At 42.6% G+C, this 16,229-nt stretch overlaps 1 protein-coding gene across 1 annotated transcript in view; it reads left to right on the top strand.

The window, feature by feature from the left end:
- The window catches only part of PRMT9 (protein arginine methyltransferase 9), a gene marked incomplete at its 5' end in the record, with an annotated part of 64,621 nt that overhangs the window by 15,176 nt on the left and 33,216 nt on the right, over nt 1–16,229 (top strand). The window contains 4 exon segments of the mRNA XM_085864159.1: nt 5,031–5,597; nt 10,929–11,091; nt 11,421–11,528; nt 12,183–12,283. Coding sequence (XP_085720285.1) covers nt 5,031–5,597; nt 10,929–11,091; nt 11,421–11,528; nt 12,183–12,283 — 939 coding nt within the window.

The raw sequence follows: 16,229 nt of genomic DNA, 5'->3' as shown, positions 1-16,229 counted from the left end.
AATGGTGGTGCATTGGAAACAATTATTTTGATCGCTGGTGTAACCGTCGTGGATACCATGATGAAATGACTGCCTTTTAAGGTTAAACTGGTACTAACAACATCGTGTACAAACTTTTCGTCTGACGCGAAAACAACAAACTTCTGGCTCATCCGTGACGTGGAACGAACATTTTGATCGCCTATAAGAGCTCCTCCAGTGAGGATAATGTCCTCTGTAGGAAATCCTTCGGGCGGAACACACACAAAGGCATACTTCAACGTTGGGGCTCAAATCCTTCTTGGCGTGAGCTAACATTCGTCATCGCGGCGATGTATCACCTTTCCACCTCGACCAGGAGGAAATGATACAAATAATAAAATAATAAATGATAAAGCGCTCGATTGCTAGTAAGGCTTAAACAGTCCTGTCGGAAGAGGGAAACCACACCGAACGGGCTTGTTCTTACCGTGAGGGATCCTCTCTCTCCAATCTTTTCTTACTGTGAGGGCAATCAACAATGTCCCCCCTCAACTCGCTCAGAGCGGGGGCACTGATGCCCATTCTCGATTTCCTCACCACATTTCTCCCCACACGGCGCATTACACCATCACCCTCTCTTCTTTCTTCCCCTTCCCTCCTCTTTCCACGTTGGGACCACGTAAGCCCGCAGGCTTACGTCGGGTGAGGGATAGGTCACCAACGAGCCCCGTCTTCTTTATCCCCATCACCCTTGCTTATCTAACTTCCCAGGGTGAATGAGGGGCCTATGTCTAGATTCATGATTAAAGGATTTCCTCAGGGTCTTGCGTGTGTTAGGGTAAGACGTTATTTTGTGACACTGCATTGCTTGTAAATATGTGCCTTTTGTTAGCATGACCATTCGTTTCCAACATACCCGAGTGTCTCTCTCTATTGGTTAGACACCATTGTGTAACTAGTGGATGGGGGGTTTGCCCTGCAGTCTAAGGTCATAGGCTAGTCGACGTCCCACTTGCGGTTCCGCTTGGCCGTACTTGATCTAAAAAGGAGTGGGGCGCCGAGTGCATGGTACTCAATCTGGAGGGATGAATTTGTCGGAAAGGTAATGCGGAAATTGGACGTGAGGACCCTACCGAAATTAATCGTCTCAGATGGTGTCTGTGGTCGCTTAGCAACCCATCATGCCGTGGAGTTATCTGCGGAGCGTCGGCTTCAGGGACGAAGGTCGGGAAGCAGATCCGAGAGGCCACACGTGATCCGGTCGGCAAACCCGTAACAATATCATTGAATGAATTTCTGCATTAAACTTATTACATGTTCTTTGTTGAACATTCCATGTACGCTTTGGACCTCCCTTGGATATTAGTCATCGTCTTTTCTTCGAATGGCCACAGTTAATCCCACGTTCATGTGGGGATGGCCGGGGGAAGCTTGGACAAAATCCTTCATGACTGGGATAGCCAGGCATGACGTTCGACTGACATTAGGGCAAGAATTTTTAATTTATTCATGGTGCTGGCGATAACTCGCTTACTCTTCGTGAAGGATTCCGTGGAATCTTTAATGTCTACCAAATAATTCTTGCAGATGGGACGTCTGTTTAACTTCCATCCGAGGGACGACACACACATTGATGAATCACCCTGCGGTATACCGGTTATAGCGGTATAATTTTTCATATCGACATACCGGGATTAGAATTTTGAATACAGTACACCGAATAAATCCGGTACATCACCAACAAATCGAAGAAAGATGTTCACAATCCGAAAATACCGTGCTTGATTTTAAAAGCTTTGCACTCGGCTACACCTGGAACGGTGGAACGGACAATGTCAAGATTTACCAGGAAGTAGGTAGTGTATGTTTTAACTTTTAACACTCAGCACCTGAGCATCGTACAAGTTTTTAGACTTTGCTCCCCTACAATCAAGTTTTTCTTTGCCCTCGTGGCTGTTTTTAAAGCAATTGCCAGTTGGTTATTTTATATGAATCGGGTGTGCTATGGAAAGCCTGTGCCGATTTACTGGAATGGCGATCCGCGATAGCGATACCGGCCTGTGCCGATTGCCAATACCGATCTTGCTTTAAAACGAAATCATTTTAACACAAGTTGAAGCTGGAAGTAAAATAACCGTTCTCATCATGGGGAAAAAAAAACAAACAAACCCATGTGGGAATACTTTGTAAAACTACTGTGTCAATGATGTGTACATCATATATGAATACGCAAAGGACAATTGAGTCATTGTGTATTTTTGGAACATGTGTCAACAAATAAACAAGCAGTCATAGACTGGTACTTACGAAATCGTCAACTTGACCTCTGACCTTGTCTAATAAAAAGCTGTCTCTCGAGAAGGAAGCGACGCAAACCAGAAGTTTCTACGATGATTCTGTACCAAACCATCAAAAATCGTAACGTCGATCGAAGCAAAAATCTCCATTTCTCCACGCAATTATTTAATATTATTTTATCAAAGTCACAAAACCATAATATTCGGCCATCCACCAACAATCTTTACATAATCCGACGGCTTAGCGAGTCAGGCATGCGACGATAACCGTTATTGGGATAAAAAATGACTTTTAAACACCATCTTTATCGAAAACACCATCAGCGCGCACACAGAAAACCATTACGTGACTCAATGCCACCTCTGCTCGAGCGCGCTGCACCACGTGACGACCCGTGACGCGGCGAGTGAAATAGTTTTTATACAATCTTACAACGTCTCCAAAACATCCGATTTTTACCAGAATTTCGACAACCGAGTTTTAAGCGTCCTAAGCGATCACAAAACCGAAGACAAAATTAAAATTGAAGTTAAAACGAACTCTTAACGTTGAGCGAAGCAAAAATACTCCATTTCTCCACGCAATTATTTAATATTATTTAATTAAAGTCACAAAACCGTAATATTCGGCCATCCACCAACAATCTTTACATAATCTGATGGCTTAGCGAGTCAGGCATGCGAGGATAACCTTTATTGGGATAAAAAAAAATGACTTTTAAACACCATCTTTATCGAAAACACCGTCAGCGCGCACACGCAAAACCTTTACGTGATCAACGACGCCTCTGTTCGAGCGCGCTGCACCACGTGACCAGCTGTGACGCGGCGAGTGAAATATTTTTTATACAATCTTAAAATGTCTCCAAAACATCCGATTTTTACCAGAATTTTGACAACTGAGTTTTACACGTCCTAAGCGATCACAAAAAACGAAGACAAAATTAAAATCGAAGTTAAAACAAACTCGTAACGTCGAGCGAAGCAAAAATACTCCATTTATCCACATGAATTTACGGAATTATGTTTGACCTCACTGTGACCTTGACCTTTGACCGATTTTGACCAAAATATAATCAGCGCAAGCCATCACCCTCCTGAATCGCGTGGTTTAATTTGACATTGGTAGCTTCTTCTGTTCTCGAGTTATCGTGCCTACAAACAAACACACAAACAAGCAGTGATCGACTGGAACTTACGAAATCGTCAACTTGACCTCTGACCTTGTCTAATAAAAGCTGTCTCTTGAGAAGGTAGCGACGCAAACCAGAAGTTTCTACAATGATTCTGTACCAAACCATCAAAAATCGAATGTTTGACCTCACTGTGACCTTGACCTTTGACCGATTTTGACCAAAATCTATTCAGCACTAGCTATCACCCTCCTGAATCACGTGGTCCAATTTGACATTGCTAGCTTCTTCCGTTCTTGAGTTATTGTGCCGACAAACAAACAAACAAGCAGTCATAGACTGGTACTTACGAAATCGTCAACTTGACCTCTGACCTTGTCTCATAAAAGCTGTCTCTGGAGAAGGTAGCGAGGCAAACCAGAAGTTTCTACGATGATTCTGTACCAAACCATCAAAAATCAAATGTTTTGGATGTTTGACCTCACTGTGACCTTGACCTTTGACCGATTTTGACCAACATCTAATCAGTGCTAGCCACCACCCTCCTGAATCACGTGGTGTAATTTGACATTGGTGGCTTCTTCCGTTCTCGAGTTATCGTGCCTACAAACAAACAAACAAACAAACAAACCAACAGAAACGGAAGTCATCAATATACTTACGAAATCTTTAGATTTCGTAAGTAACAAACAGAAACGGAAGTCACCAATATACTTACGAAATCTTTAGATTTTGTAAGAAACAAACACACAAAGAAACAAACAGAAACGGAACTGATCAATATACTTACGAAATCTTTAGATTTCGTAAGTAACAAATCTTTAGATTTCGTAATAAATAAAAAGTATTTTTAAAATGCCTCTATATACAGATGGAGCTTACCCTGTCTGTAAAACACCGGGACGACAGTTTATAGCTGAGTCAGGATTCAAACCCAGGCTAGACAGGTTGGAGGCGAGTGTGCGTTCCTCTAGCCAAACATGTTAGTTCTGCTCTGTTCTTGCGTATGGCAGCTTGGCTACCGGGTAGCTATCGTCTCTCGGAAGCGCGGCTGTACTGCTGATGCTGTGTCCCTCTACCAGTACACACACTGGAACTGGGACTCGTTTTGCCCACCTTGGAAGGATGATCGGCTGAGTCGACCCCACCTGGTGTTAATTCAGCAACCAACGGGGCTCGAACTCTGGACCCCAGAATCTGAAGCCAACACCAGGCTTCTAATGATGGTCATTGGCCAGAAAGGGTGGTTACAATGAGCACTTATTTGGAAAAGACAAATAAATTTCACGAGGTGGTGAGGTATTTATTTTGTCCATTTGTTCATAGATTATTGCATTATCGGTGAATTGTATGGATTATCAATTTTGTGCACCAACAGCTTGCTGTAATTGTTCTTATCATTGGCAGTTGGTTAAAGCTGCAATGGTTGGATAATGCTATTGAAGTTGAGATATTAGTGAGACTTTTTTGCTGTGAGTGAAAAGTTGGTTTCTTTTTTTTTCAATAATTTTTGTTCAAAATGAAATTGCAAATTTTGAGTGATTTGTTGAGAGTATAACCTCAGTTAAAACAAATTGTGCTGTATTTGTTTTCATAAATGATCAAGAGTTAATTTTACTTTCTTCTTTGATCACCCCAGTCTTGGATTTTGTGACGAGGCTGCCGCGTGGTTCTTGCGGGCAGAGCGGCAAGGACAGCATCAGAGAAGGGATCATGCCACGACACGCGCGGTCCAGCTGCAATCTCCATCTGGATCGGAATCTATTTCTGACTTGAGTTCAGATTCTGATCCTGAGTTCAAATTAGAGAGGTCCGGCAACCTCGTGGAGCCACAAACGAATATGAAAGCCTTTTCAGAATTTGATACACAGTTGGCAGAGAGTCATAAATCCGATTTGGAGGCAAGCGCATTCGGCACCCTGTTGGAGAATGCCAATTCAACTCGTATGTTGAATTCAAGGCCGCAAATTGATGGAGATGACAAGGGTTCAAAGTCGGATTTTGTTTCAGGCATACCTGCTGGCTTAAACATGAAGCAGGCGAGGGAGAACTTTGAACGTGCTGCCGGCTGTCTCGTTCAGCGCTGGCACTTCCTTATGCTCAACGACCATCAACGCAACGTAACATTTCGTGATGCTGTTCGTGCAGCTGTACAAGCTGGAGCAAGTACTGTACTTGATATTGGTACTGGCACAGGTTTGCTCAGGTACGCTGATGGTTTGTTGTTTTAACCAAGTATGGCCAGTGTGGTGTGATGCACCAAATGCTCAAGTGGCATTCACTTTCCCCTGTGCATGCTGCAGCTTCACGATATCCATGAAAGTTAAACATTCAAGTTTATTACTCCGTGCACGTGAAGCACAAAGCGAGGTTAAGGCCTAAGTCACATTTGCCACGGCGGCCGTGGGGTCTCCAAAATCTACGGCCACTAGCAATTATCGGGCGGCGCAGTATTTCCACGGTCACACAATGTCGCAGTCACATATGTTTTTTTTCGGGGAGCCGTACGGCGTATTTAGAAATTGTGGAGACCGAAAACGTGGGGTTGCCGTACGGTCTTTGATTCGATGTCGCACGGTGACCTTAAGGGGCCCTGCGGCGGCCATATAATTTTCAAGGCAGACGCAAGGTAGCCTCAAGGTGCCCGCAAGGCGACCGCAGGGGGGCCCTATGTTGAACGTGTGACCAGACGGACGGTAGCGAATGGGTAAATTGTTTTTGTTTTTTTCACCAGTTTTATTTTTTCGGTTTGTCGAATTGCTACGGCGAACATAGAAATGAAAAAAGTTATAACTCCGTGTTATAATTCCACGGCGACCCCTACGGCCTGTAAAAGATAGCCAAACAGCGTAGGGCCACCCTGAGTCCACCGCAGAAACTCTGCGGCCGCCGCACGTTTCTGTCAATTCAGAGGGCGTACGGCCGCCGTATCCTCGCCGTAGAGCAAATGTGACTTAGGCCTAAGCAATTGGTTTATGTCGGTCACTATATCTGTAAATGTCAGTGCATGATTGAGGAACCATGTGTTTAAAATGAATGTTATATTTCGAACACAAATCAAAACATGAATCGGAAAACAAACCTGTAGTTCATCAGTACTTTGGCTCTGAATCCATCCTGTTCGCACATTTGCAGAGCAGAGTGAGATAAAAAAAAATGTTTACTTCGTCAGGCTGCCAGGAATGAAACAAAATTAACAAGAAAAAGAGCAATCAGAGATTGCAGACCCTCACCAGGACTGCGTTTGTGTGGCCTTTGTGTACTGGTGTTACATAAATTAATAATACATAATTAGAACCACCACTTTATAACTGCTGGCAGTGATGACCGGGTACCAAGATGTCCCGCTTTGATGCAACCCAGCTTTGATCGGATACCTGATGTTGACCCATGACGTTTTATCATTATTATTCACTATTCAATTGAATTTAGGATGGGATTAAAATAAATTCATTTCAAATCAAATGGAAGACCAAATAGGTACAAGTCCTGCATTGGAGTAATCAGAAGGAACCCGAACAAGAAAAAGCAAAGATAACTTCATCAGGAGGATCCTGGATAGGATTCCCATTTCAGCTGCAACTCCTCTACCCTCAAACCCATCCAGGCACAGCCAAGTGAGCCTTATTGAAAATAAATAAAAACAAAAGGACCCCATATCAAAAAAAAATCAAATAATTCTGGCTGCCAGACCATGTGTCCGATCAAGTTGAAATTTAAAACACCATTACGTGCCCGTAAAAAAAAGTAATAATAAAAAATAAATAAATATTCCAACCGCGAGCAACAAACAACAACCACACAAGCCATTTCTTCGCTCTCGCGTGCCCATACGTGCGTGGCGCGGAAGTTCGCATATCACAGTTACGATGATTCGCAATTTAGGTTTTAATGGCCAATTATTCAATTAGCGTCAACGTATTTTGCCTTTTCGCAATGTCATCGCAAGGAAAAACAAAAAGAGAAGAGAAGACAAAAAAAATTACTTCCTGGTTCGGAGCACACCAGCACTCTGATGTTACAGAAATTTATGCACCGTCTCATATGAAAACGATCATAACTTGCGGCATTGTGTTTATCTATAAATGCGCATAAGAAATCGAGAAATTATTAGAATACACGAAGTCATCATTATCCGGAAGCCCGTACGTTGGAACCTGTAATGGGGTTGAACGCGGCTGAGCTTCCCTTCCCCATCGGCCACGCCCACGCAACAACGTGTCTTGTCATTGGTTTGGTAAATAAATGGCCATAACTTGGGAAGCACTTGTCCGATTAATATCAAACCTTGAAAAGGCACATCCTCAGGTCCCCAGCAATATATCTGGCAAGTTTCAATTAGATCGGACCAGCGGTTGTCGAGAAACAGCGGTCACACACACACACACACACACACACACAGACACACACACACACACACACACACACACACACACACACACACACACACACACACACACACACACACATTGCTGGAATTATAGATAGATGTAGTTCCCATCACTACGAGATCATAATTGTTAAGTTTCACATCGATTGATTAAGTGGTTCCAGAGAAAAAAACATTATTTTCTTCAATCTAATATGGCTGCCAAACCATGTGACCTATCAATTATTCCTTAACAAACTTGTACACCCATGGCTTGGAGGACACTTGTGTGAAGTTTCCCCTCGATTTGTCCAGCCGTTCTGGAGAAGAAGGTTTTTTTTGTAGGTTTTCGGGTAAATCCAATATGGCTGGCACACCACGTGACCTATGATGTCATAATTATCGTTGAAACATTCTACATGAGTAGTCGCACCAATCGTGAAAATTTTGTCTCAATCCGACAAGCAGTTGCGGAGAAAAACACAAAAGTTCTGTGCACAGAAAGACAGACAGACAAACGGACCCAAATGCAATACCCTCTCCTTTGGTGAGGGTAACAATCATTCCAAACAGGAAACTTACCATTTTAAGGATGTCATAAAGGACACAAACAACAGGCACAAATAAATAATATAATATGTTAAATGAGGTGATCGTAGTGGTGTGTAAAACTGCGGTAAATTCTGGAATAAATTTATTTATACAACTTTTACAATCTTTATTTTATTTAAACAAGTACTTCCGCTCCCTTTGGGAGTGGCAGGATCATGATAATATCCTCTCTGGGGTGGATGTGTGTGTGTGTGTGTGTGTGTGTGTGTGTGTGTGTGTGTGTGTGTGTGTGTGTGTGTGTGTGTGTGTGTGTGTATGTGTATTGGACCATATGTGTGTAATATGCTATTATCATGAGTATTATTACCTCCACCACCAAAGGTGAAGGAGGTTATGTTTTCACCCCTTTCTGTTTGTTAGATTTCGTAAGTATATTGATGACTTCCGTCGTGTGTGTGTGTGTGTGTGTGTGTGTGTGTGTGTGTGTGTGTGTGTGTGTGTGTGTGTGTGTGTGTGTGTGTGTGTGTGTGTGTGTGTGTGTGTGTGTGTGTGTGTGTGTGTGTGTGTCTGTGTGTCTGTGTTTGTGTGTTTGTTTGTAGGCACGATAACTTGAGAACGGAAGAAGCTACCAATGTCAAATTACACCAAGTGATTCAGGAGGGTGATGGCTAGCGCTGATTAGATATTGGTCAAAATCTGTCAAAGGTCAAGGTCACAGTGAGGTCAAACATTCGATTTTTGATGGTTTGGTACAGAATCATCGTAGAAACTTCTGGTTTGCGTCGCTACCTTCTCGAGAGACAGCTTTTATTAGACAAGGTCAGAGGTCAAGTTGACAATTTCGTACGTACCAGTCTATGACTGCTTGTTTGTTTGTTATTTGCAAAATCGAAGATTTTCAAGTATTTTGGCCAGTAAACTTTGTTGTTGTCTTTTTGTTTGTTATTCTGTGTGTGTTTCTTTTTGTCTTTCTGTCTTTATCGCCCACAGTTCACAACTTCCAACTGATCTTCATGAATCTTCACCACATGGTAGAGTTTGCATAAAGAAGAAGCCTATTGTTTTTGTGGTCAAAAGGTCAACATAGTCCAAAGGTCATCAATTAAGGTGGGATTTCTAAAATCCTCAAATTTCATCCGATTGACTTGAAGTTTGAAGAGGATTTATATTTCAGGTCACTGAATTCAACCAGCAAATTATTTTTGACGTCAACATGGACCAAAAAGGTCAACAGAGGCCAAGGGTCAACAACTTAGGTGAGATTTCGAAAATCCTCAATTTTCATCTCATTGACTTGAAATTTTAAGTGGAGTTGCAAATTTGGTCATTGAATTCAACGCCCAATTATTGTTGAGGTCAAATTTGTTTTACGGATCTTGCAAGTCTCGTGCTCTGCATGACGTCGTCATCTTGTTTGTTTGTTTGTGTGCAGGATATCTCAAAAAGTTTTGGATGGATCCGGAAGAAATTTTGTGGACAGCTTGGGTGTGTGACAATGACGAACTGATTAGATTTTGTTTAATGAAGATCCGGATCCGGCTACAGAATATTAGTGATTCTTCACCATTGAGAGATAGGGCCAAAAACGATATTGTACTATATAGCATGATATTTTTCAAAAATGTAATGGGCCTGATATGTTCTTGTGGATCAGGCATTGCGTGGTGGAGGTCTGCATTCTACTGAGTGACCTTCTGGTTACTTTTGGTATGAGAAGGGGCCTTGGAAAAAAAAAACACCACAATAAGCTAGTATATTTGTACAGCTCAACATGGACAAGCTGGCACTTATTCTGCTGACCTCAGAAGGATGACAGGCAGAGTCAAGCCCACCTGGTATTAATTCAACAGCCAAGTGGGATTTCGAACTCGGGATCCTAGGATCCCAAGCCCTCCACCCTAGCCATTAAGCCAACACCAGGCATCCCCTTCTCCTGCTGTTCCCTTTGTTATGTTGTGTCCTCGCTCTTTCACGAGCCGAGACCATGTAAAAATAAAAATTGAAAAAAGAAGGAAAGCAACTTTAATATTCCTGTGTTCGGTGAATGGAATAAAAAATTTAAGCCATCAGAAAAAAACTAACTTTTCCTTTGGAATGTTGCCAAAAATGCAGCGTTAATTGTTTGTACCCAACTTCAAGAAATATTCGCATTCTGTGGAAATTGGTACATCAATCAAACTGTATTCCCAAAGCATCCAAGTGAAGAAGGAGAATGTGAATAAGAATTATGGATGGGGATGGCCAAGAATTCCTCCAACGTGTGACGTATCTGGGCCCCTCTGAAGTGAAATGCTCAAGCTTGTATTATATTTTGGCAAAAGATAAACAAAGTCAAGACAGAACACTGTATAATGTGTTAGTACTTGTGGAATAAGCGATGCAATAATGTGTGAAAAGACAGAAAAGATATACCCATGATGAAATAGTCCACTGTGTTAACCGTGTTCTTTTGTTTGCTGGAACGGTCGACCACATGATACACTGTTGCTTTTGCTCCTCTAAAATATATATATATATATTTTTGACAAACTCACCGACTGCAATGCACTCTTTAAAATAAATGTAATTTCACTCTTCAAGCTAATTCATCACTGCCTACGTTTATGATTCTACCAGCCTATTTGCGGCGGAGGAGGGTGCTGCGGTGTGGGCGGTGGAGGTATCCACGCCGATGGCCCGACTGGCCCGACACGTGACGACTTTGCACGGCTTGGCGGACAGGGTGCACGTGCTTGAAGCGCACTCTACTCAGCTGACCATACCTCAAGACCTGCCAAAAGGCATGACACGCAGTTTCGCGTACTTCTGGGTCACCTCTTTCATCTTCATCTCATGTCGATCTCTTCTGATTTCTCCAAGCTGTGGAGCACTATTTACTGGGTACTGAGGTTCATGAAAGACTGAGAAAATGTATTTTAGTTAAGAATTTCTTTTTCAAGATATTAATCACAGTGAAGTATGGAGATGCACAATCGCTTTCATTTTCAGTTACCAAACCTCATGCTTAATAATGTTGGAACATCGTTTCGATGAAGGTGTTTTGTATGCTCTTTGTTTTGCACTCTTGATTTCCTGTTTTGTTTTGCACTCTGACCCTTTCCTGGTGGCAGGGTCTCGTTGGTTGTAACTGAAACGGTGGATGCGGGCCTTCTTGGTGAGGGAATTGTGGAGAGCCTCATACATGCTTGGAAACATCTACTTCTTCCTCCACAATGTGTAATGCCTCCACAGCTCCCATAATCCCTCAAACATCCTGTTTTCTGACCCCATCCGCATACCTACAGTAATACTTGCCTACCCCACCAAATTGCATAGTAGGTTACTGATTTGAGAAACCAATCTTACTGCTTTCCAAAACAACAGCAAAATAACTGTAGGATGGATATATTTTTCAGCCACGGCTTGCACAATGATGTACCAGACACATCTCGGTACTGGGAAACATCAATGCAAAGATTGTTAGGAAGAACACCTTGCTGACGTTTCGATGCACAAAGCAAGCAGTGGTGATATTTCAAGGATTTGGAATAGATAGCTACTTAAAACTCCTCTGAGCCACTTAGAGTCCATTTTCATTACATGGGGCACACTGTGGTGACAGAAACTGATTATTGTTGTCCAATTGGTGCTCGATGTGGCCATTGGAGGCCACTTTTGTTTTGGAGGGAAAAGATAAGCCAGTCTCTCGTGACCACGGCTTTTCAAGACCGATGCGCTGGAAAGGCACATCCTCTGTATTCATAGCATACTGTGTTTTAAACCATGGTAAATATTTTCACAGTGGAACTTTATGAGGAATAAAATGTTTCGTTAATTACAGCAAGATTACGTATTTTGCGAGTGTGAAACGAATCCCGTTGTCATTGACAGGACGGGACGACAGATTTTGAGAGTCATGGTCGTGTCATCCCTGCAGGCGCAACTGTGTTTGTGTGTGGATTGGAGTGCCCTGCCATCAGGCGCCAACACAGGTTTTCCTCATTATCTATATAATAATATGCTTGTCCGGCCATCCGTCTGTGTGCAACCCTCCTTTCCACCCATTGGTTGGACAGCTGGCCTGACTTCACCCACATTGTAACCTGAAAATCATACGGCCACCATTTTGGTGCTATGCGAAGTCAAATGCTTCTTCAGAGCTGTCATATTCACAATCGCCATGCCCTCACCGTAAGTTTTCCGTTGAGTGTAAAACAACCAAAGTGACTGTTAAAAAGATCATCAGCTTTCGAAAGGTTGGAGTGGATAAGTGTCACGGACCTTGTGAAGGCGACAACATGTATCGGCCTCAGGATTCAGGCCTATTGCGTCAGTCTATGGGCCAGTGAAATTGGAATTATCTGAGCTATATAACCATGATGTATTATATATGGATATAAACAGTAGGCATGTTTTTGCTTCATGTATGTAACCAGAGTTATTTTTATTTTTGGGGGCGATTGAGGCAGCAGTCTGTCACCTATACACCATTCAAATAAAGACTAATGTAATGTAACCGTTTTAATTGCACTCAAGCGGACTTCTGACTCGATGTACATTTGAAAACTGAACGTGTCTTTTTATCATGAAAGAAAGGTACGTTTTAATTACAAACACAACAAAGTATTTTTAAAAGGGGGGCAATACCCCAGGGCACTCACCTGGTAACAGCTGGCTAAGATGACCAGGGAACCATTGCTAGGTGTGGATGACCCATAAAATATGTAATTGAGAATAAAGTAAATACCTATTTTGGGGGGATCAAACCTGGACCCACTTTGACCCCTGGTTGACCCCATAGACCCCATTTTTTTATTTATTAATTATTTTTTTTAATGCCATGAACAAATTTGAGTTCCAACATACCAAATATCATTTTCGCAAAATTTGATCACAATACCATCAGCAGTTTTAGAGAAGAAGTTGCAGGTGTTTACAGACATGACGTACCATCCCATAAGCTCCCGGGAACTACGTTCAATAAAACACCTCCAACCCATCACCGAGATGACCGTTTATGCTACACGCCGGCAAAATAAATTGAGATTTTTGGTTTTGGTTGTTTGTTGTTTGTTTATTTTTTTGTTTTTTTTTGTTTTTGGCCGGAGTTTTCAAGGCTGAATGATGTGAAAATGCAAAAGGGGTCGCCCTTCATTTTGACAGACATTCCTTCTCGGCGCACTCCCTCATCACACTGACTAATGCGTATCCTGTGTTAGTGTTCCAGACACCTCATTCTTGGCTCGAATCATCATCTGATTTGTTTTTAGCAGATTTTGATTTCTAGGAGAATCTAATCAAATCAAATTGGCTCGGTCTGAGATTCGGAATCGAATCTGTCGCTAGAATAATTATGCTTAGAAATCGGCTATAATTGGTGAAGGAGTGGTTTACCGGAGAATCCAGGTTCCAATACGCTTGGTATACTCAATGACATTCAACAAGGCTCAAGGCCAGAAATTGGATAAGGTTGGTATTTACCTATCTCAGCCTGTCTTTACCCACAGCCAACTGTATGTGACACTCTCTTGAGCAAGGGCTGTAACTGTGGAAGTTCCGTGGGTTTCTGCTAGTTTATAGAATAATAGTTTGTCGGACTCTCATTTGATCCAGTCCCTGTCTGTTGCAAATTGCTCCTTTTGGGTACTGCGGTACGATCCATGATATCCGGCGGTCTGGGTTCAGCCCATCATCAGCTGTGTATTTGTAGATTTAAACATTTTAAAAAAATAAATAAAAATATTTTTCTTTCAAAACCTTTTGTTTAGAATTATCATCGTTTTATTTTCTGTTAAAAGTTTAATCTCCCATAATGATTAGGTTATTTCTCCAAAATAAGTTCAGAGCATGTCCCGGTGTCCATGCATACGTACGTTAACATTTGACTAAAACTTTGGATTGGATCACCCTTTGGATTAATTAACTTTGATTAAAATAATTTCCTTTTAAGTTAGCTATTTTTGCATTCATGGACATTACTGGTACAGGAGGGCTTTGCCATTCTTGGGGGTTGCGTTCTTGAAAATCCCCATGAACCACAAATCCACGATGTGCACACTTGAGGGGTAATGGAGAAAATGGGGTTCGGGACTTCAACTTTGAAATTTATCCAAACATGTTTGCGCAGTGTGTTTGTGCTATTTATTTTCATGAATGAAAGAGTTATTAAGAACATAAAATAAAGTATTATTTTCCTGTATTAAGAACATAAAATAGAGTTGACTTTCTTGAATTATTAAAGGGGAACCCAAACGCTCAGACCACCTCGATGCTACTCTATCCCTTGATACCCTACAGAATAGATATGATAGATCTTTTTCCGATTTTCGAATTATAAAGTAGGTAAATTTGCAATTAATACTTCTTCTTCTTCTTCTTCTTCTTCTTCTTCTTCTTCTTCTTCTTCTTCTTCTCCTCCTTCTCCTTCTCCTTCTCCTTCTCCTTCTCCTTCTCCTTCTCCTTCTCCTTCTCCTTCTCCTTCTCCTTCTCCTTCTCCTTCTCCTTCTCCTTCTCCTTCTCCTTCTCCTTCTCCTTCTCCTTCTCCTCCTCCTCCTCCTCCTCCTCCTCCTCCTTCTCCTCACACCAAAGGAGACCGCCATATCCATACTGTATACGGGTTACATCGCGTTAGGATTTAACACAAACTGCGAATAAATTCGATTTTTTCACAAGTATGTCAAGTCGATGCTTCCTTGGTGCTTGTATAGTAATACAAACCGAGATGGTTTAATGCTACACCAATGGCCGAAAGACCGTAAGTTTGCCAGAAATTGGACGAGAAATTTGTCCATAATAACCAAATGTAGATTGGGCCTACAAAATGTTTGCTTTTGTGGTTGGAGCATTTTACAGAGCATGTTATGAAACAACAGAGATGGTTTGATCTTGTGGTTATCCATCACGATTGAGAGAGGATGTCACCCTCCACCATCAAGCGGAATAAACAGCCGTCGCTCGAAACTGTAACACTGTCTCTACCCAGCTCCCAGCACATGTACATGGACTATTTCAGCAGTGAGTCAAACGCCTGTTGCCATTGTCCGGCAGTTACCAACATCAACACAAATTTCTACAAATCAAATGAACCACCATGTATTTATCGTGAAGAGATAGGATGTATGTATCATCATCTACTCCTCCGAGAGGATTTGACCTCGGACTCGAAAACTTTTCAGGGTCCCCCCCTCCACAATTCCCCGTCGAACATCATCCCACAATACCCACCACCATCCCACAACTCCTCCACAATACCCACCACCATCCCACAACTCCTCCACAATACCCTCAACCACCCCACACCCCCCTCTACCATCCCACACCCCCCACCATCCCACACCCCCACCATCCCACACCCCCCCCACCATCCAACACCCCCACCATCCCATACCCCCTCCACCATCTCCCCTCCCCCACAAACATCACCCCACAATTCCTACCACCATCCCACACACCCCATCCACCATCACCCCCACAATACCCACTACCACCCCCCACAATCATCACCCCCACAATACCCACTACCACCCCCCCCACAATCATCACCCCCACAATACCCACTACCAACCCCCCCACCCCATAATCATCATTCCACAATACCTACCACCATCCCACACACCCCCCTTCCACCCTTTTGCCCTCATCCACAATCCCCATCCACTGGGGAGGCACATTGACACCTCATCATGGACATGATGGTGGGACATGGCATGGACACAAAAGGACATGATGTTGCGACACGGCACGGAAAAAGTATGAAACAGGGTGATGCTGTAACATTCAGGACACCTGATTAGCTCGCGAGTCTGCTGGGCTGTGCCCGTGCTGTCCGGCGATGATGGGTATTTCTGTCTGCTCGAGTAATATGTCACCGATTTATCAATAATGCAAAATCCCTCCATTATAAACCGTCACTTAAATGGAAAAAATCAAACCCTACTG

The sequence above is a fragment of the Eptatretus burgeri genome, chromosome 18 (genome assembly GCF_056783735.1).
Source record: "Eptatretus burgeri isolate ZD-2024b chromosome 18, Ebu_testis_v1, whole genome shotgun sequence".
Taxonomy (NCBI): Eukaryota; Metazoa; Chordata; class Myxini; order Myxiniformes; family Myxinidae; genus Eptatretus; species Eptatretus burgeri.
The sequence above is the reverse complement of the archived record's forward strand: the minus strand, read 5'-3'. Positions and strand labels throughout refer to the sequence as shown.